At 42.5% G+C, this 27,995-nt stretch overlaps 1 protein-coding gene across 2 annotated transcripts; it reads right to left on the minus strand.

Moving 5' to 3' along the window:
• Positions 1-564: 564 nt before the first annotated feature.
• Positions 565-27,939, minus strand: atosb (atos homolog b). 2 transcript variants are annotated; one of them, XM_069683869.1, is made up of 10 exons: positions 27,614-27,939; positions 8,887-9,073; positions 8,380-8,586; positions 6,656-7,998; positions 5,018-5,076; positions 4,562-4,661; positions 3,520-3,678; positions 2,568-2,636; positions 2,273-2,478; positions 565-1,928 (listed from the first exon to the last, which is right to left on the minus strand). In XM_069683869.1, exons 4-10 carry the CDS (start codon positions 7,826-7,828, stop codon positions 1,775-1,777), a joined length of 1,920 nt encoding a protein of 639 aa, XP_069539970.1. In that variant the 5' UTR covers positions 7,829-7,998; positions 8,380-8,586; positions 8,887-9,073; positions 27,614-27,939; the 3' UTR covers positions 565-1,774. The 2 variants fall into 2 exon arrangements, with proteins under 2 accessions (XP_069539970.1, XP_069539968.1); XM_069683867.1 differs by lacking the exon at positions 27,614-27,939 and adding an exon at positions 14,833-15,211.
• Between the last annotated feature and the right edge of the window lie 56 nt (positions 27,940-27,995).

Consider the following 27,995-nt stretch of genomic DNA (forward strand, 5'->3'; position numbering starts at 1 on the left):
TTGTTATACAAGAGAACAAAAAAGTAAAAGTTATTATTTCATTTAAATATTTTTGAATTCAGAAATGTGTAAACCATAAAATAAACATTATTTTTCATATGAAGTTAGTTTACGTTTGTTTTCTGTGGATGTGAAGGAGCTTTTTTCGGGTTGAAAAATTAACCCTGATGACATCATAGTGATGTCTTTATAACGGGAAACCCGCATTGTTTACTGATGTTGTGGAGACGTGGACGTTTATCAGGCTGGAAAGTTCTGAAAAAGGACGATATCGAGTTGCATTATGGGAAGTTTGGATTCAGGTTTTTGGGGTTTCCCTGGTGGAACTGAAAATAAAATCTAAATCACATGATATTAGGTTTAGTGTAGTACCCTGAATATAATAAATTCAGTATGACCTTTAACCTCTCTTCTGACCTTCTTTTCCTTCTCAGCACGAGTCTTCGAACAACAACAAACACAGGTGCTACTCGCCAGTCGCAGAGTTTATTCTTTTAAATATACATAGACTTTTTCTCCCATATTAAATACCCCACCACCCTTCCCTCCCTCATCATCCCTCCCTCATCCCATTCCTTCCCTCACTCTCAGTTCTTCACTTTCTCCGTTTCCCCGCTCCAGAGAGAAAGCTCGTCGGGCTGAAAAACACACTCTACTTTGTGCAGCATATTGCTTTTTAAGACATTTGCGAAAAACATAAATTAAAAACTACTACAGCTTGTTGTTGTTGTTTTTTCATTTTCTGCTCCAACATTGGTCTGTTTTGAACAGAATCTAAAAAAAGAAAAGTTTAAAAAAAAAAAAATCAGCACAGTGTCCCTCAGTCTGGCTACATAAAATGACTGGATTCCCCTGTTTTCATTGCATGGTTTGACCCTCCTGGCTTGATGTGTACACAGTGGTATGTACCATGATAGGTGAAATTGTGAAAAGTGAAATTTCTTCTTTAACAGATGTCCTGAGTTTGGTCAAATTATGTTGGTATGCTTCTTGTTTATGTGTTAAATAAAAAAACATCCAATCAAGATGGCTGATTTAATTTCAGCCTGCACTTTCACTAGTGTTTGTGTCTCTGCTCAGTCCCTCTTCGCGGGTCATAAAGTGTGTGAGTGTGTAAAAAGTGTGTGTGTGGAGTGCTATTATTTTATTTACCTTTCAATTAGGGATGTGCTTAAAATGTGTGGCCTTTTGTCAAATCAAAAGTAGTTGGAATTATTGGTCCAATGAGGTGATAGGAGCTGCAGGCAGAGTGAAGGACAGTGTGATACGGCACTAGAGGAAAATTCAGGTGTTTAAGTCACAAGGCATGCATGTTAACACTGAAGAGTCGCCACCAGAAGTGTTTCAGCTGTGACGTGTGTTGTATGTGCTGTGCGTGAATCTCGTCAGTCTGTTTTGGTGTGTCAGTGTTTGTGCAATTCTGTCTTAATACAGATAAAGCTGCTGTAAAAGTCCTGCTTTTGACTGTCTGCATGCTCCTACGCTAATATTTCTAATATCTTTAATATTTTCAGTGAATGGAAGATACAAGGAATGCCCTGTTTTGTTTTGACTTTTAATGGAGAATTAATGCACAAATGCAGGACTTTTACTCTCACCATTGCTGTATAATATGTGCATGTGTTTTTTCATGTGCATGTGGTGTGTCTCATCAAGTCTCATCAATTTTTGCGTCCATCATTCTAGCAGTCTGTCTGTTTCCCTCCCTCCTCCTTAGGAAGCACAGGAGGGGCTGCATTGGCGTCGGGGAAGGTCAAGTCGGTCAATCTGGGGGTCACACACGGGGGGAGTATTTAGGATTTCTTGGCACCTCGGTGAAAGATTTCAGCTCATAAGGGATCCCCGTGTCCACTTCGATGGATTTGCGGGAGAATAGCAGCCGGATATCATTGTGCAAGTAGATCTTCCCAGATTTGGAGCTCTGGAATCTGAGAAGATCAGAAGAAAAAAATGAGCAAAAACACTTTTTTTCTTGCTTAAACCTGGAAAATAAAGGCAAATGCCCAAAAACAGTAGCAAGTATTCAATAGAAAAAAATGCAAATGCTGTATTTACTTACAGGTGTGCAACAAAATCATACCATGATGAATAAACAAACCATTTTGTTCAAACTATAGTCCCTCTGCCTATTAGGCATACCTTAATTAAGCTTATCTGTAATCTTATAATGCGTTTCCAGATGACATGACACAAGGGTAATAAAGCAGATTAAAAGTGCCAACTACACAGCAGGCACAAAAGGTTATACAGACAGCTGGAACCTGAGTCATACCTGAGATGTATCAGGTAGCAGAGAATCTTCTTCCTTTCTAACACTCCGTCCCCTGGAGACACCTCGCCTTTCCCCTCAACCCCCTCCTCCACAGGCACCAGGAAGATACGGTGGCGCAGGAAGGTCATGTGATTGACGGGCATGTCGCTGAAGTTGTAGGTCACCAGGAACATCTTCACCACAGTTTTGTTGGGATTAAATAAGGTCTGAGAACAGATGTCAGAACACATCAATGTATAATAAACAGCTGACACATGACAGAGTGGGATGAGGATGAGAGAAAAGACAAACGTACCACTTGTATGGTCCCTGCTTTGGGTATGCTATATCCTTTCTTTCCAAGAGGCTCGAGAGATATCACCCCCTGTGAGGGAGACAGACAGAGACACGACACTAATGAAATGTCCTAGATCACTGTAATTCAATTGACTAACTGTGAACTACCATATAAGACTCAGGATGTGGGATAAAGGTGCTAAAATTTAACTTTTAGGGAGCAGCAGTATCACAGCAGTATTGCAATCGTACTGTAAGACACATCTGCAAAACCAATTGATCATCAAACAAAATCTATCCTTAAAACTAAAGCCAATTGAAGCGGAGAAACTCTTAAGTAGCAAAATAGTGCTGTAGTTTCAAAGGCAGCAGCACAAAGAATCATATTTTGTTAAATGTTAATTGCAAGTTCAAAGAACTGAATCAAACGAGGCCTAAAAGTCACCACTTTTACACACAGCAATTCAAAGTCAACATGAGGCATGAAACTAGGAAAATGAAAACAGCTGGTTTCCAAATGGTCCAGTTCAACAGCAGACACAGCTTTACACTTCTTAAACACGAGGATTGTAGCTGTTTACACATTCTTTCTGGTCCTATCTCAGTTAGGACTTGGTAATCTTCTGTTATATGATTAAATACAGTATGTAATCAAATTTTAGTACAGTGCTGATGTGGACAGATGTGGGGCAGCACATATTTTATACATGTGGCTCTGAAGAAGCAAACAAACATCAATCTCGTTGAAGAAAATTCTATATTTGTTTTGGGTAGTTGTTCAGATCTCTTTGCTTTCCTTTTGATAAGTCTATTGTTTTCGTACTCAAAGCAAACAATTTCCCATGTGCAATAAACAGTGTTGAACAGTTGGTTTATTGTTTGTGCTTGACTAAGTGTGCACACAAACCAACAATATCTTACAGACACACACACACACACACACACACACACACACATACAAGTGGACTGACCAGGAAGGGTGAGGGTGCGCTGTGCTCTGAGATGTCGTAGTACGTAACCTGCACAGGCAGGGTGACGTGCTGTGGGCAATAGGAGCCGCTGGCACCGATCTCTGCAGTGAAACCTTCGATCTGGCCTGACGGGGAGAATCGTCCCTTCAGTATGGACTCCTGGAACACACAAGACATAGAGAAGAGGGTGATTAGACGTGAACAGGTGCCCTTTAAATCTTTTTATACCTCGGGTTCATTAGGGAAAGCTTTGACTGCAGCACTCTGAGTCAGGTTTGGGCATAGAGTCAGAGGAACACCCTATTCTCACTGTGAAAGCCATAATTAGAACAAAGCAGTGTTGAACACAGTAATAAAGTACACGTTTTTGCCAATAACAATAAGAGCCAAGAAAAGGATATTTTTAAAGCAATAAATTGTGAACTTACTTTATTACATTGTTACCTGTTGGACAAACTTTAAATGCCAATTTAATAGGACCCTCTTTCTATTAACTGGATACAGTTAAAGTTAGTTAAAGTAAAGAAAATATCTTGTTAACCACGTCCTTATGGCAGTAAATTTTTTTCTTCATTCATGGTTAGTCCTTATGATTCTAGATTAGGCTCAATCGATGTCATAAACAGCTAGGTCTCTTAGAGGAGGACCCCTAAAATAAAACTTCCAGCACTGAAATGATCCCCAACAATTGGTTTCTTTTGACTTGATTGGAAGTTATACAGGGAGCAACAACTTAACAATATCATGATATTTATACTTTAGCTTTGGGTCATAATTAGTGGTTTGAGTGGACTGCATTAAGGGTTGCGTCAAATATTTTGGAGGCTAAAATACAATTACAAACACCTTACAATATAATATAGTCTATTTCAGCGCCATCTTTGCCTGGGACCTTTACATTTTAGCGTAAGTTTAAATTTGAGCTGTTCTATTGAAGACCTCAGTCTAATCCCGCTCCACCTGAAATGGGTTTACACAGGGTCTGGTCTGAGCCTGTCAATACACTGCTGACACTGTCTCCTAAAGTTAATAAAATTTGTACCTCAAAGTTGCCGAGGAGTGCTCTGCTGATGGAAGATGAGGGCCAGCTGGAACGTGTGGAGTGGCTGGTGTCTGTGTGTCTCCCGCTGCGCAGCTGCCGACTGAATACCAACAAAAACACACACAAAACAGACCGGTGGTTAGTGGTTAAGATGACACTAATTTTGTCTTAACCGACATGTCACATGCCTCTGAGCGTGTCTGAGTATTCAAGTCCGGACAAAGTACCCTTTAATTTAAAATAACATGCAACCTACGCTGACTCCCACCTTCTTTCCCTATGTTGACTTTGTTCCAGTCAATATGACTGACATGACGCAGTCTGGTGCATGCGCACACACAAACTCTCACCCAATGCACCTGCTGAAGTTTAAATGTTACTTTCCCAATCCCTTTTCAGAAACCTTTTCAACATTTAAATGATATATCTTTGTAGGAAATCTGATGGAGTACTCACCTTTTCAGTCGGAGCCCACTTTTCAGCCGTCTTCCTGAACGTGTGCAGTCTGTGGCAGTCTGAACAAAGACAGGCCAAAACAATTATAATTTGTTTCCCTCGATTAATACTCTGAGTCATGTCAGCCCCTATTAACTCACAAATAAGCAACTTGCTTGAAATGTGAAGAAAATAAAAGTCTTACTACACAAACAGAAAATAAAGCTCCTCAAATGAAATATAACTGGGCATGTTTGTGCTCTTGTGTTGGCGTGAGAAAAGTATGTATGTGTAACTATGTAGTTCAGGTGTCTTCTTACTTACTGAGCTCTGACTATTAGACGTATAAACATTCCCCATTTCCAGGCTGCCGTTCATCGTAAAGGCCACCCAACTGTCAGATGACTCGTCGCTAGCCAAACCTATGCTACCTGCTAGCCATTTGGTTATAGCAAACCTGTCACTCATGGTTAGCTTATTGGTACAAGCCAACCCTTGGTTACACTGGCTTTCTAGCCTTGGAGCTCTTCGTCAGCTTCTAATCTCATCGTCCCAATCGATTAAAACCGTAGACAACATCTTAGACTACCCTACTGCTTCCCCTTTCTGTCTCCTTTTAATATCCTTTAATCATTTTCTAACCTTTTCTTTTACAGAAATACCATTTGAGACAATTTAGCCTTGCTCTTTTTCTTTTTCTCGTCCTTCTACTGACCTGTCTGTCCCTAATTTGAGTCCTTGAATCTTCTCACGTGTATTTCTCCCAATGCATTCCTGGCTACAACTGTAGTCAAACTGATCCCATCACTGTATGAAACCTAACTTCTAGTGAACTAGTGAACCCTACTGTTCCCCTTAGCGAACTCACTTTCTGGCCTCCCAGTGTTCAAAAATGGCCAATTCCCTTCCAGAACCATTTATTTTTTTAAAACAGGATGTATGTGCATGTGAATGTGTGAGTGTATGTGTGAGAGACACAGCACACTCATGTGGGGGAACAATGAACCCTCCCTCAATGGGCTTTTTCTGGAGCTACTCGGCCTGTTCCAGCATGGTGTGATAATGAACTGGCCTTCAGTTCATTCTCTCACTTTAATTCATTCTCTTAGATTCTCTTTATTTATGCCTCAGTCTCTTTCTGAGACTGTCAAGGCTCACAGATGTCCTACCATCAAACACTATCTTTGAACAGTTATTCCCTTTTACGAATTCAAAGCTTTAGAAGCCTCAGCATAAGGCGGACGAGATGTTTTTCAGTCTAAAAGCATGGTATTTGCATGCAAATGTGCACATGCTGTTTTTTTATTGTATGCTGCAATAAAATCACCCAGAGCTTCTCTTTAGAGGTGGTTATTTAGGGTTGGAAAATTGCCTCATCTGGTCACTAAAACAAGAAAATGACTCTCCTCGACTGTAATTTTCTGCCTTTGAGTTTTTTTATGATAGAGATGTTAGTATAAATTAATACTTTTGTTATGTTTATATATTTAAGATTCTTTCCTACTAGGTAACACTTGCACAGTGGGGCTAACTGAATTCCTGCCATCAACATTACTGAGTATGTTTAGGGTAGAGAAGTAGTCATTGTACATTGTGTGCTAAGCTAATGGGTGCAAATTTGAGACCTGTGTGTGTCTGTGTGTATGTGTGAATGCTGACCTTAGGCCGGTCCCATGCAGTGGGCAGCAGATGGTTCCAGTAAGGTGCGGCTTTAGCATCAGTGCTGCGACATGAGGCCAGGCCCAGTCCTGGAGCCAGCAGTGACAGCCTGCTTCTCTTTGATGTGGAGGGTCCTTCATCTTCTGAACATGACTCCCCCGTGTCGCTCGGGGACAGCAGCCTCTTCTTTGCCGGCCAGTGGCCTCCAGAGGAGAGACGGTGGCCGTTACTGCTGGGAGTCTTCTCCCAGGAAGCCAGGCCATTAGAGGAGGAGGAGGCAGCCTGGGTGGCACTTCGCTCAGGTGGGGAGGATTCTAGTCCAACGTCCCATTCGGTGGCCTCCCCTGGCTCCTGCAGCTCTGTGTGGTGTGGGGGGGAGAAAGGTCCTGGAGGACTGGTGGGACTGGCTGGGTTGGGAGTCTCATAGGTGGACACTTCATATAAGTGAGGACTGGGCTGGCCTCCAGATGAGCCATTACTACAGCTCTCATTTGAGTAGGTGGGTGTGTGGCCCCCATTAGGAGACTCAGTCCTGGCTGAGCCCCCGAGGGAATAGGTCTGGTCACAGAGGTGACCATGTGGGTCACACATTGGGGGGGATTTAGGTGAGAGTGGAGCAAATACATCAGGAATGGGCCTGTCATGATTGTGCTGCGTTGGGCGTCGGGAAGGATTGTGGTTTGGGGAGAGGGAAGGGGACCTGGGTGACAGTCCCCCTTCAGAGTCTCTGTGCTCCATCTGTGTGCAAGAATATACAGAACCAAGCCCACCAGGGCCCGTCACTAACCCCATACCAACACCTTGAGCTGGGGCAGGCCCACACAGCACCCCTCCCTCCAACATATCCTTGTCTGAGCAGTCCCCGAGATGGGGACGCTTATGAGTCAACTGGGGTTCCTCTAGCCCCCTTTTCACAGCCAACCGGACTGGTCTCTGTTGGGAATCAGTGTGGGATTCTGTGGAGGTAGAAAATCCCCCCAACTGGGAGAAAATAGAGAGCTGATAGACCTTTTGAAGCCGCAACTCCTCCTGGCCAAAGTGCCGGGGAGCCCCCGGTCTGACCCCAGGATCAAGGCCCTGTGTTGGGGCTGTGGGTGGAGGCAGGTCCCCCTCCTGGGCTGGAAGATCTAATGGAGCCTTTTTGTGGGCTAACTCCACGTGGATGTGCCGCATGGTTGCTATGATAGAGGATAAGAGTCTAACTAACTTTTGGCAACAGGGTCAAGTAGGTCCTCACAAGTGTCAGGAGGCAGAGCAAGGTGTTCCACAGGAATAGGAAGTCCTATACTTCCTGCGGTGATGTTGTCAAACAGAGTGAATCAGGAAGCTGAGCTGCACAGCACCTGAGAGGAAAAACAGTATTTCTTTTCATGAAGCAATTAATGATGGTGGCAAATGATTTAAAACATGAAATAGCATGAAAACCTTCCAATGAAAAAAGTCATTGAGCCTTTAAGCCATAACAACCATGAGACAAAATATTATGATACCTGTAAATCAGGATTTAAGAATTCTGAAAATGTTCACTCGATTATAGATCGATTGATTCAACATAAAGTCTGAACACTACTTGGAACCTTTTAGCTGTAAAACAGTTTTAACAGCTTTTTTATTGCATTTATGGGCTTATAAACATAATGTATTTTAGGCAATGCTTAAGACTAATTTGTCTGAAGTATAACTGATTATAATAATGAAAACATTAACCAAATACAGCATCTCACCTCTGTGTCTGTCCTTGTCCAATTCTGCCCGCATGGACGACTTGCATCTGGCCCAACATCTGGAGGTTGTGTCTAAAAAAGCCCACTAAAGGAACCAATCTTTCTCCATGGCAGCTGCCAAAAAACAACGCCAACATCCCAAGATAGGAAACCAGGAAACAATAAGGACTCCCAGAGGAGCGGGAGCGAAGGAGGTTCCCACAGGAGCTATAGCCCGAGAAGAAAGAAAAAAAGTTTGATGGTTTGTTGCTAAAAATGGAAAATTCCGTCAAGTAACACCACGACAGATGTTACAAATTTAGATTTAAAGTTACTACAGTGTGCTGCACAAGATAACTGAGGACATTCAAATGTGTCTTGTCTGTGTTTTTTCTAAATAAATGATTTGTTTTAACAATGTTAGGAATTACAAGTTGTAGTCAAGCAACCATTTAGTTTGTTTCTTTATGAAATATAACATAGAATGGTCTGCAAAAAGAAGTAATTATCCAGAAGGCTGAAACTTACCGGAGGGGGTGGAGTGTCAATGATGCAGGAGGTTGTTGAATGGAAATGTCTCTAAACCAGAATCAGAGGTAATTCTATTGAGGCTCCATATGTGATTGGCTGATAAGCAGACACGCCCTCCTTGGTCACCTGGGCGAAGGTTTTGGCACAGCTGTGGCATCATGACAGGGTCATTCCAGCCAGAATCCTGAAGAGACATAGAAACAAATCAGCGGTGAGTCTTTTGCTTTTATCTTACTACTTAAACTGAGGCACAGATGATGGCAGATATATAGATTTAAAATAACAGCAAAGAACGCCTTAAAAAGATTTCACATTCCTGTGCTTACTGGCATACACTGCAGATGAATGCAATCATATTGCACATACACAGCAAGTTTCAGGAAGTCTATCAACAGTCCAACGTGAACTTGTGAAAATAAATCAATTAAAAAGAAAAGAGAAAGAGGAACAAAACTAAGAAAAAATATGACAATGATTCCCTTTTATAAACATAACCTAATACCCCATTTTGAGTACAAAACACAAACACTCACACTAGAGGATCAAACATTTTTCAGGATCAACCGTGAAGAAGCCCCTCAGAGAGTTATTATTTGAGGTTTTAACTTGGCACTCAATGCTGCAAGGCCAAGAGAGGCAGGACGTTTACCGACCCACTTGGACCAGAACTTGGGAATGTGGAAGGAGGGGGGAGCCACAGTGAGCTGTCGCGATGGCAACCAGTAGCCCAAGGATAACGGCTCCTTTGTGCTTGACCACAAAGGGGGAGAAAGAGAGGCAGAGCTAGAGAAGAGAGGATGGACGGTGGGGGGTGTTGTGGGAGGGGGGGGTGGGGGTAGACCCACAAAGATGCTCTTCCAAGAAAATAACTTCAAACACAAAAAAATGGCTGTCCTCCATGAGGTGTGAACAGCCAGCCAAAAATTTCTGCATCAAAGGCCTTTGCAGTGTTAACCTACAGCAGGCAAAAGAATTCAATTGAAGTGCTTACAAATTTAATCCAAAGCTTGAAATTTTTAATTTGACAACTGGAAGAGTTTTGAAAAAAAGCCAAGAAAGCTAATCTGACAAACACCCAGCTGGGTAACAGAGAGAAATGCAGTTGGTTCCCATTTACACCTACATTACAACAACTGGTTACTTCACTTTCTCGTATTTCCTTACCATGACGAAACTGTGATGACGCATTAAAAGATCCATTACATGCACAGAAGTGGTGACAAAGGCCTAAAGGTTAAGCAAGATGACGAAAACGCTTCAGAGAAAAAGGAAATGTAGATAACGCGAGTTGTGGTAATTTCCACTGGATGGAATCACACCTGAAATGTACCCACTGGTGGAAGTGTAAGGGTACGCTGCATTCTATGTAACCTGTGGCAGGTCTTAAAAATGCCAGAACTTCAATAAGAGGGGTGAATCATGTGTCAAATATGAGAAAGAGATTCAGACAGAAGGACTTCTATGAAAAAGGTGGAATGGTGGGGCAAAGTCTTTCCGCCTCTGAGCCAACATCAGAGGTAGTAACAGAGGCGAAACGGCGTCTGTGTAAACAGCAGAGCTGGCAGGGCAAAACAGCATTGTGTGCTTGTATTTGAAGAACGCCCTGTTTATACCTTGCTCACGTTTTGCACACTTGGGCTTCTTGACGCCGGCGTTGCTTGGTCCGATGTAAAATGGCAAAGGCTGCACGTAGGCGGAGCTTCGTTACGGCGATGAGGCGGAACCGCAGTGTAAAAGGGGCAAAAGACTCACATGGAGTCAGTGACGAGTGAAGCCTTTGTCACCTGCAATTACTCGCATGCTCCTATGCTGTCATACAAAGCTACCTTTGGGAAAAGCCAGGTTGTGTGTGACTTAAACACAAACGCATAAACACATCTTCCAAAATTAATAATAATAACAATAATAATTTAAAAATGATGGTGAAATATGCCTAATGTACTTTTTCTACAGCCCAAGACTAGGCATGTTAAGTCGTTTTTGGAGACTTTACACAACTGAAAAAAACCCCCCAAATAACATAAATCCCATGCTAGTGTCTCTACCCTAAATGCCATGAAATAACCACTACTAGAACTCATTGTTTTCTTATTTGAATTAGGCTAAAATGAACAAGGGGGCGTGGAATGGTCTCTGAAAATGTTTCAGAACCTGTGTGGCACAGCCAGGACATTTGGAGGACAAATGCTGTAAACTAGGATTTGATTTATTGAACATTTGATTTATTTTGCTGATATTTCTCCAGGTGGAGGACACTCTACGGCCAAACCAGAACTGCCCAAGTCAAACAGGGATGTCTGGTTCACATCATTACCAAGTCAAATGACAAAAGACAGGCAGAACGACTTATATATGCAGGTTTTATCAGAACAATACAGGGAATAACCTCAACCTGTTTTGTCCCCCCTGAAGACAGGTGGAGTCTCCAGGGGGAAAGCCTCTGGGTGTGGAAAAAGGGAGTGGGGGATGGGAGAAGAATGAGAGAGGAGTCAGCAATGAGTATTTATAGTCCTCGCCTATATCAGAGCTCACTGGGAGAACCCAAAGGCTCTCTGCTGGGTCCCACTGGATTTCTGACCTTACTCTGAACCAGCTGAGCTGGAGGCTGGCAGAGGCGGCTCGAACCTCTTCAGGCTTGATCCAGGAGCAAACAGAGAAGTAGAAACACTCTGGCTTCACCCCAAGAAAAGCTTCATGTTTCTGGGTGTGTGTGCCAGCTAAGAAGTGAGAACTTAAGAACTCTATTACTGCATGGCTGAACATTGCAGTGGGTTGAATACACTCGCACCTGCCACCTACCAAAAGCCAACAGAAAATGTTGCATTTTAGTCCTGCTTTGCTGCTTCTGAAGACCAATTATATCTAAATTGGGTCAAGTAATTAAACAATTACATCCATACAATCAATATATACAAGACATTATTATAAAGACCACTGTTTTCAAAGAATTATTACCCTAAAATTCATATCACGCTTGACTGAAGGCTGCTGACAGGAGGCGTGAAAACGTTACACATCATTGGCAGGTTAGGTGCAATCTGGATGTAACATCTGCAGCATCTCTCGAAGAGGAGCAGCAAGCTATCAATCAGGAAGAGACAGAGCGAGAGTAGAAACATTGAGATGACAGACAAAGGAATGAGAAACGCCCAACAACAGGGAAGCTGCCAGACGGAGTCGGACACAGAGGGAAAGGGAGAGAGAGAAAGAGAGGAGGAGGTGAACTGAAGGAGGCTACAGCCCATCCAAAGACCTTGAAGAGGGTATAAATACATGAGCAGGTAGAACTCCCCAGTGTCAGGGTCTACACAAAGTGTTCATGGCTATAGCACCTTAACCAGCAGATCTGGGACTTGTTAGCTTACAGCCTTCAAATTAAGCTGAACCAAATGGCACCCCTCGGTGCATACCAGTGAACCTTTTTACAATGAAATATTTAGAGCCACCGAGACTGAAAAAGCTCTGAAAAAGCTTAAAACGACAGGGCTGCACAAAGATATATGTGACCATAAAATAGTATTTAGTTTTTCGGTTGAAAAGAAACAATATGCTTCATGCTAGTCGAGTTGTACTCTTAAATATAAATATACGGATAAAAAGCAGTGGGAAAATGAGAAAGGTGGACTACAACTAAAGATAAAGCTCAGATTTCACAAAGGCATCCCAACCCTAAGCAACACATTCAAGTAACACTAGCAATTATGGTCATGTTGAACTGAGGTCAAAGGGTTCATTTCACCTTTGACTCGAGGCATGCTTTTTTTGGAGCTGAAACATTTCGTCCAGGATGGTCATATCCTTCAAGGAGGGTATTTAGGTTCTGATGTGTGATGAAATATGTGCAACTCTGTGTGCTCCTTTAGGCCAGGGAAGACAAGGTGGTCAAGGGGTCAAAGGCCAAAACTCTTGGGTCAGATGACTTTTTAGGAGGACAAGGGGCGTTTCATTTCTGTGGTGGTAAAAGGCTAACACAAAGGCAGACAAGGTGCTGGCTGCATGTTGCAAATGACTTAAAAGCACACTGGGTTACTACTTCCTCTTAAGAGCCTTCTACGAGTTAGTTGGACTGGGACTCTCATTAGGCATTGGAGTGAGCATCAGTATGTGAAGCAAAAACATCCACAAAGCAGACAGAAGTACACTTAAGACCCTGTGGCTCCTTGTAAACTCTGAAAAGCTGCTCATACGTGGAATGAAACATTTACACAAACCCGTCATTGAGAGGTATGCTGACTGCCCTGACCTACAAACCAGCTCTCAGTGAAATGTATGGGCGTGAAGAGGGCAGAGTTCACAGCCAGCGCCTATCCTTAGAAAATACCCTGACATTTGGCCTGTGTACATTCATCACAACACCCTGATGCCATGTGCACACACACAGACACACAAAAGCACCATTCAAAGCTGCATCGCTTTCTCTCCATCAATAATTAAAAACTATTACTTGAGTTTGTTAATAATCCTCGTCAGAAGTGCAATAAAAACCACTGCGTAATACAGCTGCACTCCACCTTTGAGAAACTGTTTCTGGGAGGAAAACAGCTGCTCTGTTCACAGCTGTGCACATTTACAAGCCTTTCCTTCACTCTTTGCAGTTTAGAGATGCTATTCTTTTATTATAATAAAAAATATCCTGTTAAAATTAGACTATACATGTATTCAGGCTGTAGATGCACAACGTTACTAACAAGTGGCTCCTGAGGGGAATTCCTTGCATTTTCAACATGTTTTCCTCCCCTTGAGGTTATACTTCAAACACAGCTTAAAACACTGTGAATCACTTCTGGTCTTAATTTCACCCGTACTATCATCATCATTTGCATCAATTAGAGGTATCAATCAAAAACTTTAACCTGGAAAACTTTTGAGAATCCCTACTGCCTTGGAAGTCCCTTTAAGTAGCTGTGTTACAGAGAAAGATTTAGCCTTCAGGGAGACGCTGTGCGCTGATGCAATGTCACAGTAATCCAAAATGCAGGTTTTTTTTGCCGGTGTTCATTTGGAAATTGTAATCCTAACACACAAAAACACAAGTGTTCATTAAGAGAGGCAGTATTCTATTTGATGTCCTTGTTAGAAAATGATCTGTAGTATATGATCTAAGTATCTTCCACAGCACATACCATTATGCTTTCTTTTCTCCGCCCTGTTATAGAAATGATTTATCTTCATACAATGACATGAGCTACAAATCCTCCTGAATGGGCCGTTTGTGCAAACTCTCTCTAGCTGCTCAGCTGCTCACCCTGTGTCCTCAGTCCACCCTTTACGCAAAGAGCCTATAACAGAGGTGTGATTGCATCTGCATGATGTTAGCAGCCTCCCAAATGCCCCGATTGTCTCATCAACTCTTAGCAGAACTCCGCCCGAGCTACTCCCAGGCCTGTACTGTGCCTGGAAGCTGATAAACACAACACACACACACACTTAAACACACATTCTCGAACACAAAAGTTGCTAAGCGCTCCCGCAAACAATCACCTGTTGATTAGATTACAGGAGCTGTCTAGAGTTGGGAAATCTGATGTTGTTGTGCATAAGGGGATGAAATGACAGCCGCCTGTGCGTGTGTATGAGTGTGTTTGAGTATCAGACAAAGACAGGAAGCGACAAAGACAGACAGAAAGTGGCAGAAGGAGACATAAACCTCTGAGCGAGAAACACACCAAACACACACACCCAGAGCTCTGGCTGGCGAGTCATTGCCGTCTAAACTAAGCTGGCTCAGTGACATAGTTGCTGAGAATGCTGTTTGACACAGGGTCGCTTTTCTGTCTCTCCCTCCCTCCCTCCGTCCGTCTGTATGTCTGCCGGCTCTATCTGTCTATCTGCCTTTCATGTGGCCATTTTAGGAGACGTTGAGTCACTCCAGCTGAGCTGACAATATAACAGGAGGAACATTAGTACACTTGACTAAACAGTAGGAGAACTTATGACACTCACCCTCTTTAGAAAGATGGGGTTATATCTGCCTCTCTTCTTCCTTCCTCTATTTCGTCTGGTTGCTTGATGGGTGACTCTGCTGCCTTTTCTTTCTGTCCTGTTTCTATTTTCACTGCCCCCTCTCACTCTCCTCTCTCTCGACTCTCTGGTTTGTTGTCCCTCTGTGCTTCCTTCCTCCTGAATAGGTGGTGTTAAAAAAAGACAAGTCAAGTTTCTACACCTCCCTCTGCCTGTGTTATCAGAAGGCCTTACACTACCTCTGTCTCTCTCTCTCACCCTGTCTGTAGCTTGTTTTCTTCCTGTCTACCTCTCTCCACCCTAACACATCAAAACCCCATCAACAACTCGAACCCCCCACCCATCTCGCGTTTACCCTCCCTCTCCTTTTCTCTCTCAAGCTCCCCCTCCTGCCCTCTTTCTTCCTTTCTCTCATTCGCGCCCCTCCAAAATATCCAGAATACAAAAGCCACTTTGCATGCTAGCGTTCTCCCTTTTCCCTCTCCTCCCATTCCTCCTCTACCTCACCCTCTCCTCTCTTCCTCTATCTACTCTCAGGACCCTCCTTTCAACACTTTCTCTCTGTCTTTTGCTCTCTCTCTCTCTCTGTTTTCTTTCTGTCGGCTTCCTCTCAGCTGATAGAGCCATGCGTGCTTTGCTCACTCAGCAGTGAAGGCATACAGAGGAAAGAAAGGTGGTGGTGGTGGTGGGGGTGACGCTGTTGGCTGATTGGCTGGAGAAAAGGGGGGTCAGCTGTGGTGGCTGAGGTCCTGATTGGCTGGGGGGGGCGGGCAGTTGAAGGGGGGGGGGGAGGCCCCGCCCACCTGCTCCTGCTCGGCCTGTTCTGCTGTAAAACAACCAAAGAGCACTGTGTGTATGTTTGAGTGTGTGTATGTGAGCGTTAAATGTGTGTCCTTGACATCTCCAAGCATGTTTTCAGTAGTGATTAACTTGTGTAATCTCCTCCTGTAGTGTGCCAGCCGCATGTGTGTCAGTTAAAGAACGGCAGTTAATAATAAAGCAGTAAAAGCCTCAGAGAATAGAGATGCAAACATCTATAAAAAGCTCCCCTCCCCCTTCCTTTGCTGTATTATTCTCTCACACGGGCACTGTTGTGTAGCATGAAACGTCAGCAGCACCTTTAGCGTGCACAAGCACAAACACAGAAGTCATATCGGCTGCTGGAGCACAGATAGAGGATGAAGTGCATGTGAAAAAGTTTATCAGCTGAGTACCAGGAGCAGCCCTCAGCTGTATGTGTGTTTGTGTGTGTGTGTGTGTGTGTGTATTTTACCATCTGTTAACTAATAAGGAACAGCATGTTGACGAGGCAAGAACTATTTCGAACAGAGTGGTGTGGTTAAAGTACACACAGAGCCAGCAAGTGCACCACACGCTTGCTCTTTCACCTCGCACAGACACACACATTGTGGGTGGAGATGACTGAAGTTAAAGCACTTTGCACACTTGAAGCTGTCAAGAAGAACACATATTTCGCCCGGCCCTCTTGTTGCAGACACAAACACACACCTACACGGTTTGGTTTCATCCATATTTAGCAAACCAGGGCTGGCTTGTTATCAGACGTGTGCTGGTCGACACGTGAGACAAACCTATTGATAGCTCTGTGTGTCTGAGTCACTGTCTTTCTTCTCATCTTCATCTGTTCTGTAGCAACCTGCGCCTGTTTCCAAAACAGGATGGAAATGATCAGTTGCTGCTGCTTTGCTATGTTATCTTCTTATTACAGAGGGGATGTGGAGGACATATTTTTGGAGATATTTCTTAACCAAACCAAGGATTAAAGTATACAGGGTGTCTTGTGTTGTAAAGAGAGTGTTGATTTGATTTTGGGGTTTTTAAGTAAGTGTTACTTATTATTTTACCACTCAAAATCTGCATGATACCAGCCTTAACGGGAAAGGGAATATTTTATATTTGTAGCTGGAGAAATCCCAATTATAATACAAGTAAATAGATGTATAGTTTCTTATTTTTAAAAACCCGAATATCAATCAATCCTACCCCGTTTTCTGTGATACTTTACTCCCTATTAATGTATTTTTCTGGCTTATTTATCTTTTATCTTTCACCTCTACAGTAAACGCTGCATATAGAGTATATGGTAATAACTTCTACCTTGAACATTTTGCTTTTGGCATCCTCTGCTGTTGCTGGATAAATGAGTGAAAATGTTCTGCTGCGGTTGCAATGCTGTTAAACAGTCCACCTGTGCGTGCATGCATAAAGAGCTGCAAGCAAAGATTAACATCATCAGCGCTTAATCCACTGATTATTTTCTAAATTAATTAATGAATCATTTCCCCTGTGATATTTTGGAAAATTGTGAAATCATATATTTCCACAAGCTCAATGTGATATATTCTAATTGCTTGTTTTTTAGTCCAGTTTGCTTTACACTTTATTTTACTTACAATGTAAAATGAAAAATCAATTATGGAAAGTGTTGCATGGAAATTGGCCAAATTAAATCAACCTCTGATCATCTAATTATCTGTAGTACTATGCCCACATAGATGGATGCAGTGTGGGATTTCTGTGGAAGTATGTCACAGCTGTGTATGTGTGTGGACGCTGAGCAGAGATGATGTACCTCCAAATATAGAGATGTGGGGACAGGGGAGAGTGTGGAGGGGGTTGAAGGCGAAGCAGACAGCAATAGACAGTAGAGGATAAACGGACAGAGACAGAGTGGGAGAATGAAATAGTACAAGGTTTCTGTCAGGAAACAGGTTTGGCTGCAGTTTTTCACAGCAAAGCCAGTAAAAACTGTAATAATGAGCACTTTCTGCTCCAAACCAGCACTGTTATTTAAGAGCTTGTGTTTCCACACACACACGCACACACGCACACACACACACACACACACACACACACACACACACACACACTGTCCCTTTAAGAGCCCATGTTGCCTTCCATATATGGCAAAAGAGGATGTGTCTTATCTATAGCGGCCCTCCTCCATTCAAGGGCACTGTGAGTGCAGCTGAGGAGAAAGAAGCATTGAAAACACTCACTCACATTCCATCAAACACATGCATTGATGCAATCTTGACTACAGAGTATGACAGCGTTTGTTTTGAGGTCTAAATGACAACGTTGGGGTTGGATGTTCAACCCATAAAATGAAGTACTGCATTACACACACACTGACACATGAATACCGTGTTTTTCTGGGCCTCTCAAAGTGACACCAGCTGTGTTTTTGGGGGGATTTTACCCACCAGCACTAAACAGTCACAGCCTTCAAAAACAGAACAGTTTGGATTTCGACACAACCAACCCGCCACCTCCTTCATCAAATCAGTCACAGTTTTAAAAGACCAGTTTTAAACATTAAAAACAAGGTTCGATTCGGCCTCCTCTTCAGGGAGGGAGAAAACAAAAGGAGGAGAGGAAGAGGGGAGGTGGAGGAAGGGTGGGAAAGGAAAGTGTGTGCATGTGTATGTGAAGGGGGGGGACTGCACATGTTCAAAGAGGCACGGACACACGTGTGTGTTGGTGTCTATGTCTGCTGGCATGTCCAAGTGTGTGTTAGTAGCACACATGGAAAAGTGTGTGTCAGTGGGGTGCAGGGCTGTGTTGACTCAGAGCTATTGCATTTTGTGATGCAATGGGTCTGGTTTTACTGTAACATTTAAGTGCATGAGTATGCAGTTATAAGGCAGACATGTATAAAGACAATCAGTAACTGAAATTTACTTTTTTAACCCACTTTGACTAAGAAAGCCTTTTTACACTCCACAACTGACTGTGTCTTAATTTTCTGTTTTGAAAGCCTCAGTTATTATGTGTCGCCAAATGGCAATAAATATAACTGCGATTCCTATTCCTACATTTCAGTCCTTGGCCTGTTTGACTGCTAAAACCTCATTCAAAATTCCACAACCTAAACTTCACCATCATCAGATAACAGATTCCTGCAAGTTGTTTTTCCCACCCAGTGTGGTTTCTTTATATTTACATTTCTGGAGCACTTTAACAGTCTGGCAAGATGAACTCTCTCCGGAGGGGAATGTTTGACCAGCTGTGTGTCGATAAATAAGATCACAAAGCTGAAAGAGAGACATGTCTATTTAAGTCTCACTAGTGCTGCCCAGAAAAAAAACTGTGTACTTTTTTCTGTTAGCCATTTAAGCAAATGAGCTAGATATATTTAACCAATAAAAACCCAAATGGTTTATGCTTTATTTGGATTATATAATTTCATACCCCACTCAGGGTTAGGGGACTATAAATGCAGAGTGATTATATATAAATGTATTTAAATGTAGATTTGGTTACGGTTAAATTCACCAGATGCAGTAAACAGATTTTTCCTGTTTTGCAGCTTTAACCACAGATTGGTCCAAATAGAGCATTCCTAACCTCTCTTTATTTTTGTCTCTCCAACCACTTCTGCATTTATTACTTAATGTGAAACGACAAGATTCTACAAGTGTGGAACTTTTCTTTTCTGTATCTTGTAATCAGCTGCTGTGATTACATTTCCTCATAAAGATAAAAGAAAAACTTGATGCAGTAATTCACTTGAATACAGCGTTCCGTTTAACACCAACCTATCATTTAAAGACCAGCTCCAGTCATGTTTTAAGACAGATAAAATTATCTGCTTAAAATAATAAATTGTCTGATATGTTTTTTTCCTGCAAAATACATTTAATTACCCTGTAAAATCCTCCCAAGGCATCTCCTCCTTCTCTCTCATTAAAAATTCATGAATCTGCATAGTCCCCGCCCACTATGCAAATTTCCAACCGCCCGCTCCGTCGCAAAAACAAAACACATCTCTGCCATCATTTAGTGGCAACTTGTTGAAACTTAGCTAGCTTAAAATTAATGAATTAGCAGTATTAACGTTAACGTAAGTAGTCAGTAGTGAGTTTGCAAAAGTTATGATGACAGCTGGCTCGCGCATCGCCAAAGTGGTTGCCATAGGTTTCACATAATAATATGCATAGCGTCAGCCCATCCATTAACGGGATTGGCTCCTTAGGTTTGTGACGTCTCAAACCTGCCAATCTGAAAACGTGTTGTTCAGCCTGTCCTTGGTACACTGCAGTTAAAGAGCAGACAGGCTCAGCCATGGAGATGACTGCTTATGTTGGCACTGATGTGTCTTGTAGCACATGAAAAACACCACATGGAGATGTTTACTAGGTTAAACACTTGATTTTCATTGGAGGGGGTCTTTCAGAATTAATAAGTTGCTAATATGTATATTTACCTAATGATTAACCTCTCCCACTAATGTCATGTCATGACTTTGTCCCTTCTTCTGGCTAATATTTGATCCGTCCACTTGCAAGAGTTTACTTCACTTTACTCTGTAATGATCTGGTCAGAAAAGTTTGGACAATACAATCAGTTTGCTCACTTCTACTGAGAGAAGACGATTATAAAAGGGCAGAGAAGGGCAACATTAAGTAGTGATTGATATGTACAAGGAGAAAAGAGAAAGAAATAGTGCAATGGGAAGAAATGCAGAGATGGGGAGGAGTGTGGCACCGTGAGTCTTGGTGACAGACCGGGCCAGCTCAGAGGATGGAATGTTCCAGAGAAATATGTTGCCTATTCATGGAGGACAGGAAATAAAGCTCTCTCTCTCTCTCTGCACCTCCTCTCCCTCCCCTCACAGTCCTCGCTCCTTCACCCTAAATTCAGCTGCCTGTCTTTTTACTTCTCTGTCTCTTCACCTCACTCTCTGTATATGTGCGTTTCTTCCTCTCCCCCCTTTTCCTGTCCATTGCCTTTATTTTTTTTCCTGTCCATCTTCCCAAAGAAATTCCTTTTCTCCTTTTCATGCTTGGGGAATGTATTCCAGCCTGTCATCTGGGCAGTGAAACGAAAAGAAAGAGGGACAATTACTCTTCTTGTATTTTAGCTCACTAATACCTGACCTGCAAATACCTTCACTCCTCTAACCAGCCGACCTGACTGCCGATTAGTTACAAGCCCAGGTGGATGGAGGAGATGATTATGACAGCAGTTGGAGCTCATTTACACCCCTATTTATAAAAGATTTCCCAAAAGCAAAATAAGTGAAAAATTAGGAAGCAAATCACAACTTTACACCGAGCTTTGGGACAAGTGTCAAGCTCATTATGAATACGAGGGTAGCTTGCACATGTGCACTCTGATGAATGTGGACCTACACAGAGAGCGGCTCATCCATTTTGGTGTGGCAGGGTTTACAGGGTGAAGGGCAGAGAGAGGTCTGGCTGGGGTTAATCCTGAGATCAGTCCAACACAAACACACAAACACACACACGCTGGCAGTCGTTAAGCAGCAGTTAATAATGAGAAGCTTTGGAACCGCAAGAGTTGCTACTCTGTGTTTGAGTCTTAAGCAGGGCTAAAACTTTATCGGCATGAAAATATGAACGTGACGCTTTGATGTAGCAAAAGTCCAATGCAAGAAGTCCATAAAAGTACAATTTAAAGCCGATAAATGGCTCACTTGGAGTATATGTGTCACAATGAGTGGCTACAGTGAGAGGCTAGTTCTCAGGTACTATGATGCAGCAATGCTAGCAGCTCCCTGAGTTTATATGCTTATGATATAAATACTCCATCAATCAGGCCACTAAAGCCAGAGGAGTCTCACAAGTTGATCACACTGTGAGTAATCTTGTTAGCTTGTCATTGGACACTCAACCATTCAGCCCAACTGGTGACTGCTTCTCACCACGGTCATGACACTGACGGATGGTGTCCTCTGCTCGTTACATTGGACCACAAGCATCCTGCCAATGACTCAGATCTCTGCAGTTTGGACAAAAATGTTCCGGTTTAGCTGTTCCCTGGCTCCGATGACACGCACAAGACCGGCCAGGCATACACTCAAACTAATTCCCCTGCAGAACACGAATGCAACACGACCGTGACGAAAGGCTTCAGTGCTTCACTTCTTACCGTTTACCATGTGATAAGCACTCACTTCCATTGGGTTATTAACTGTGAAAAACAAACACACACACACACACACACACACACACACACACACACACTGTACTCCTTGCAGGCATTTCAGTGTAGCACAGTTTTAGAACACTTATAGACCTACTAATGCTTTCAGGCCTGCAGGAAATAGACAATTACATACCTGCCAACACTCTGGATTTGGGCAGGAGTCTCCCCCATTTTAACCCACTCTCTCACTTTACTCCTGTTTTGTAATCTCCCGATTATCTCCCTATTTCACATTGATACCACTCAAATGGGTGTTCCTCAACCTCTATGTGGGAAATGTGTCATAAGACCTGGCAACCCAACTGAAAACAGCGGCAAGCATTCGCAAACCACTCTACCTGGCGTGCACATGCGTCACTCCTCACTGCGGCGGCTCGTTACCTCTCTACCACTTAGCTTGCTGCTGAAAATGGCTGAAACAGGCCCGAAAAAGAAAAAATACGCCTTCAAATTTAACCCCACTTGGTGTGAGAAATCCCCCTTTATTGCTGCTAGCCTCATTAATACATACCTTGCATTCTGTAAGGTGGGGACTTTGGCATAGAACACAGTGGGAAATATGATGTTAGCAAGCATGCTAACTGTGCCAAGCACGAGCAAAACATTGACACACAGAGGGGATCCTGCAGCAGGAAAATCTCCCTCTTTTTCACATCCTAATGTTGGCTGGTATACAATTATGTGCTCTTTTAATATAACCATGCTACAGCTGACCGTTTAAACTGGTCCCAACATATTTCCAGTTCAGATTAAGGCGCTAAAAACATTAACGCAAGAAAAATAAAGTTCCTAACCACATTGGATTACTACCTAAAGGTCAATAACTGTATTTTAAACCCATCATACAAACCTACTTTGTAAAATGATATCCTAAATGAATTTCAAATTGGTTATTACAGTTTGTATTCTGTATGTTAGTCAATTTAAGTGACAAATGATGCATGAAGAGGCCCCGGCGTACTCAGCCTCTACAAGATGCAAAGAGATGGGAATAAAAGCAGCATGGGGAAATGGGCGGGGGCGGGGGGGGCTTTGATGCATGGCGATGGTAACGAGACAAATGACAACGTACTGGATAGTAATGGACGGAAGCAAAGAGACAAGGTCGAAATGGAGAGGGGCAGAGAGTGAACAGGTCTTAGCTTGATAAGCTTTGCGCTGACCTGACCTATATAATGAATGGAGATACATCTGCCTTCCAACATCTACTCATTGATTCTGGGGCTTGTATGGAAACCATTTCAACAGACTCAATGGCTCGCAGGCTGCATACATAGAATTATATATAACCATGTAGAGTGTAAGTATGTTAAGCCATGCATCATGGGCAAGTATGAAACACAACCCACTTAAAAGGCTCCTAGCACTGGGTTTAAGACATATTTGTTGTATCAACAACACCCAAGAGGTTGTTCTCTATTTATACTCTACAACACATATTAAACAGTTTTCCTTGTGTATATAAAACCAAAACTACAAAAAATATGATGTAGCAAACAACAGTACACAACCGGCTATGGCTCCTGGGCTTTGGATGCAACGTTTTGACTGTATAGCGTTCAGCTATACACCAGCATATTTATTTTTCACTTCAGCCCTACACCTACAAAGATCTGCAAGAAATTATTAATTCATCTTACAAGATGTTTTTTTCCCCCAATAATCGATTATAATCTTAATATCTGAAATGTCAGTTATGAGAGCCACCCAGAACTCAAGGTGACATTTTCAAATGGTTTGTTTTGCCTAACAGTCCTAAACCCAAAGATATTCATTTTAAGATTATATTCAATGGGGGGAATGCAAATGTTGGCCCCATACCTTAGCACTTAAAAACCTATAATCATTAAGTTTACTGATCGTTACATGTCCCTCTGCATTTATTGTTCTGTGTGTGCTCTGTGTGCTCATTCTATGTCGTCTGCTTCTAGATCTCCCTGATCACTGACAGCTGGGTGAAGCTGTGGGCGGGGTATAAAAGGGGATCTTTACTCACATTCTCTTTTCCCTCCATGATCCAGGAACCAGCAGTTTCGTGTGTTTTGCGTCATGATATACTTTTGATTTCTGTGAATAAATGTTGTTACTTTGCATTCAGACCGGTGTTGTGTTTGACAATTTATGTTTGACATTTTTGCTTGATAAATGACTTAAATGTAAATTAACAAGTACTGCCTAGAGAAAGCCAGATAAAACTCTCACACCGTACAGAACTGGATATCACAGCACTTTGCCTCTCAGGGTGTAATGTCAAACCATGTTGATTTATTCAGCAGGTGGTACTGTCACCCTGCCATCCTCCTCTCACTCTCTCTCTATCTCTCTCTCTGCAGACTTTTTAGCCGTGTTTGGAGGAGGACAGGAGGGAGAAGTCAATATTGTTTCTCAAATGTGTGATTCTGGTTTCCTCTAAATATAATGAGTATGAATAAAGAAGAAAGAAAGGGAAGGAAGTAGGGCAATCTTTCTTAGAGGTTTTTCAGTCCTTGCATACATATAAATAATAAAGTAAATTAGCAGATTCTAGCCATTTGTTTTTGGCTAATTCTCAATATTTCCATTCTGCAGGTATTCTAATAATGATCCTTGCTGGGGTAATATGTGCTGAAACACTCATTTATTTTCAGTCCCACCAGCAACAAGCAGTATCCACCCTTTGGCAAGGTCAAAAGAAGCAGCATTGCACTCACCTTTCATATGCTCACTAATTGCCACTGGCAGTCCCTTCAGTGCCCTGTAAATAGGTTAATCTATTAACCACAGTATGTTAATGCTGAGAGTTACAATTACCAACACATGGACACTGTAGGTTTGTAAGAGGACTAACTAGTTCCTCTTATTGACAGACTGTTAAGTGGCCTAACTGACCTTTAATGGTAAGCCTGATGCTTGGTTTAGTTATTGTGTGCGTTTGTTTTAAGATTAAACAGAGTGAGGGTTTCATGGTTATAGTGGTATCAGTCAAAGCTGAAATGGTGATTTTTCAGAAGCTGTTATTGAGAAAGATAGATAAAGAGACATGCCATGCTCTCACAATCTTTAAAGCTGTGATGGCTTTTGCAGAAGTTTAAACCACAAACATGTCTCTGTCTGTGTGTTTAGTGTGACGACATTTGGTTATCATTAAGGTGTGAATACAAGCAAACACACGCACACGGTGTTCGTTGACCTGTGACCTTTCCTCTTGTTAATTTTACCTTTCATCTCAACCCACCTCCTCCCTGTCCCTGAGCTGTACGATGTACCCGCATGCAAACAGTATCACTCTGACTCTCTGTTGTAGTGATTCTCTCACCAGGTCTGGGACCCTGGAGGTAATCATGAGACAGTGTGTGGAAAAACATCTTGCAATGACATATACTGCCTTTAATCTTTATGATAAACATTTGCACTTTCATAAAGAAGAAATAAAGTTTTGACAAAAAAATCTTTGACACTTATAAGTGGCAGCTCATGAGACGTATTTCGTTTTATTTTAAGACATGAGAGTCTCTTGTATTTTATTGTTCCTGTTAGTCTACCAGTCACTGGACTAGTTCTTGGTGATAGCTTCAGGCGATGTATTTAAAAAGACATGGATTCACAATGACAAACACATGATTTCAAAACTACATTTGAGAGGATCTCCCCTTCTCTTACCCTTAAATTTAACCTTTGATGGCTAAAAAGCTCTTCATTTAAGAGAGGTAATTTAGCTTCAATACAATTGCAAGTACAATTCATGAAAACACGCACACACACGCACACACAAGGGATCAATATAGCCCCAGAGCAGTGTTGAGCACTGGATCTAACCCACATAATCATGTGTAATCTCTGACATCAAATCCTGCAGAGACACATTGGAGGGCTGACAACAAGCCTTCATCAGCTCAAAGCATTTAATAGCCACCCCCACTTTCAGCAAACACATACAGAGCACTGCAAGGTTCAGGCACTACCTCAGTCAGATGGCCATAAACAGGTACGGAACATGTATTTCCTTTGTTCAAACATGGGTTGGGTGCACAGAGGACAACAGATGATCCTTAACTTGGAGCCCTTGATGTCTTAAAACATCAGATGAACATAACTATACATGCATAAAATTGTATACTGGAGCTGAATTGGTGGGCTAATGTTTGGCTGTAACGTTGTTAGTCCAGGCCTAATCTATTCGGACATAATCAGAGGAAACTGGGCTCTTACAGTATAAGAAGCCTCAAGTTATTGTGTCATGTTGACCATGATGCACTCCTCTTCTAAATAGCTTAACTAGGTACTGGTGGCTCCATATCTTAACATGGGAAAACACACTGCTACCCATGACCACACTCTTGCTTAACTTAAAAGGCAAGAGAGTAAGCCCTGAAGCATACAATACATTTCCCTGAGGTTTGACATATTTTTATACATATTGAAGTAAGCAAACAGACTGGTCTGCACTGGGAATTCCTGCTGTCGTTTTTCGTTCATGCTAAAAATGTCTAACACTCATCCTTGCTAAGTTTTTGATCTCCCTCTCCCTCCCTTCCTTTTCTTTTGCAATGAGAGGCTTTTCTAGGTTTCTTTGTCTGAAGAGACTGTACTTAATATCTTCTCTTCTATTTTCCCTGTGTATTTTAGTATGTGGGAAATTTAGTCGAACAGTGATTGTGCATTGGGGCAAGCCCAGACCCAGGCCTGCTGAACTACATGCACCTCGCCTTCAGGGTTGGTTACACCAAAGATCTGCATGACGTCACACTCAGCTGAGGACAAAGCCCACTGGTTTCTCCCAGACAGAGAGGTGGGGGGTGGCTGTCAGAGCAAGGCAAGGACAAGCAAGACAGGGAGAAAAATGTACACTTGCAGACAGATTTTGCTGCTGCAATGTGTGTATATGTGTGTGCAAAAATCCTCTATTTCCATACATGTGAGACAGCTGGTGGAATCCTATATGCACGTGTGCTGTATGGGTGATGTAGAGTGATTGCAGCTGCATACACGTGTGCCTAATGTGTATGTCAATGCCATCATGCCCTGCTTGTCAGGACAATGGGAGGCAGGGCAATGCAGCTGAGCATATAACACTGTAATAACTGACTATACGTTAACACCCCATAGATTTCATATAGTGCAGACATGATGCTCCCTTCACTGCATGATGCAATGCAACTCCCATGTGCAATCCAATGGAACAATGTGCCCACTGCACTCAATGCTATACTCTTGTAAGCTTTACAGTGACCATCATCATCCACCTGCTAAGCCACAGTCACAATCTCAGATATATGCTGGAGCTGACAGATCCCAGCTTTTTTTTGCACAGCGCATGTGAGCACAAAGCCAGGAGTGCGTGAGTGTGCAATTATGACAAAATTATAAATATTTGCACATGCATTTTGGTGAGGCACACAAACACACACACACCTATGACGGTCATAAATACAGTGAGATTTCTATCAGTTTGTCCCTAACCACCTCTCACTGCATTCATGTACACACACATTGACACACAGAGAAAGAGTGTGTTGGGCAGACAAAGCAGGGGAACGCCCCCTACACCCTGCAAGCTACTGTCAGGTCATCAACTGGCGTAGGCTGGATTCCAGCCCTTCTTTTATACAAATTCATAAATTATTTAAACAATGAATTGATGACTATAGCGGCCTGCAGGTTCAGAGTTCAAGCAGTTCAGTTGAATCCTCCAGATATTAATAAATAACCAGAACCGTTGTACAGTTTACATTTACAGCTATGTTTAAAGTACACACATTGCAGAAGATTAAGAGGAAGCTAACTAGCAAAATTTAAAGAGCTTACTCACCTCGTAAAAAAGGAGGAATCGGGAGGAAAAATACAGCCTGGCAGCTTGAACTGACGCGTCGTTGTCGTCTGGTAGTTTGGCCTTTATGTTATTTCTCTGCCGTGTTGACTGCTGCGTTGTCGAATTCCAGGTTGCTAGCGTTAAAGGGCGAAAATCGACTTCGAAGCAAAAAAGCCGTTCGCAACGCTACCTGGATGTCTTCTGATGGGTAAAATAAACGGGCAATTTCAGTCTCGTCCTCCCACTCTGTCTTGCCACATAGCTTGCTAGTTGGCTGACTACGTCCCTTCCTCTCTCTGCCTGTGTTTTTTTGTGCTCGCAGCTGTTTTCGTTGTTTCAACCTTTGCCTGAAATTCTTCCTGTCTCTTTAAGCGACAACGTT

This window comes from Semicossyphus pulcher, unplaced genomic scaffold (genome assembly GCF_022749685.1).
Source record: "Semicossyphus pulcher isolate SPU_LCO1_2020_fin unplaced genomic scaffold, fSemPul1.0.p SCAF_6, whole genome shotgun sequence".
Lineage (NCBI taxonomy): Eukaryota > Metazoa > Chordata > Actinopteri > Labriformes > Labridae > Semicossyphus > Semicossyphus pulcher.

Coding starts and splice junctions, on each gene's coding strand:
- atosb (XM_069683869.1), bottom strand. CDS start 7,828: ATGCGGCACATCCACGTGGAGTTAGCCCACAAAAAGGCTCCATTAGAT. Junction 5,077..6,655: donor CTGCATGGGACCGGCCTAAG/GTCAGCATTCAC, acceptor GTCTTTGTTCAG/ACTGCCACAGACTGCACACG. Junction 1,929..2,272: donor TGCTACCTGATACATCTCAG/GTATGACTCAGG, acceptor TGATCTTCTCAG/ATTCCAGAGCTCCAAATCTG.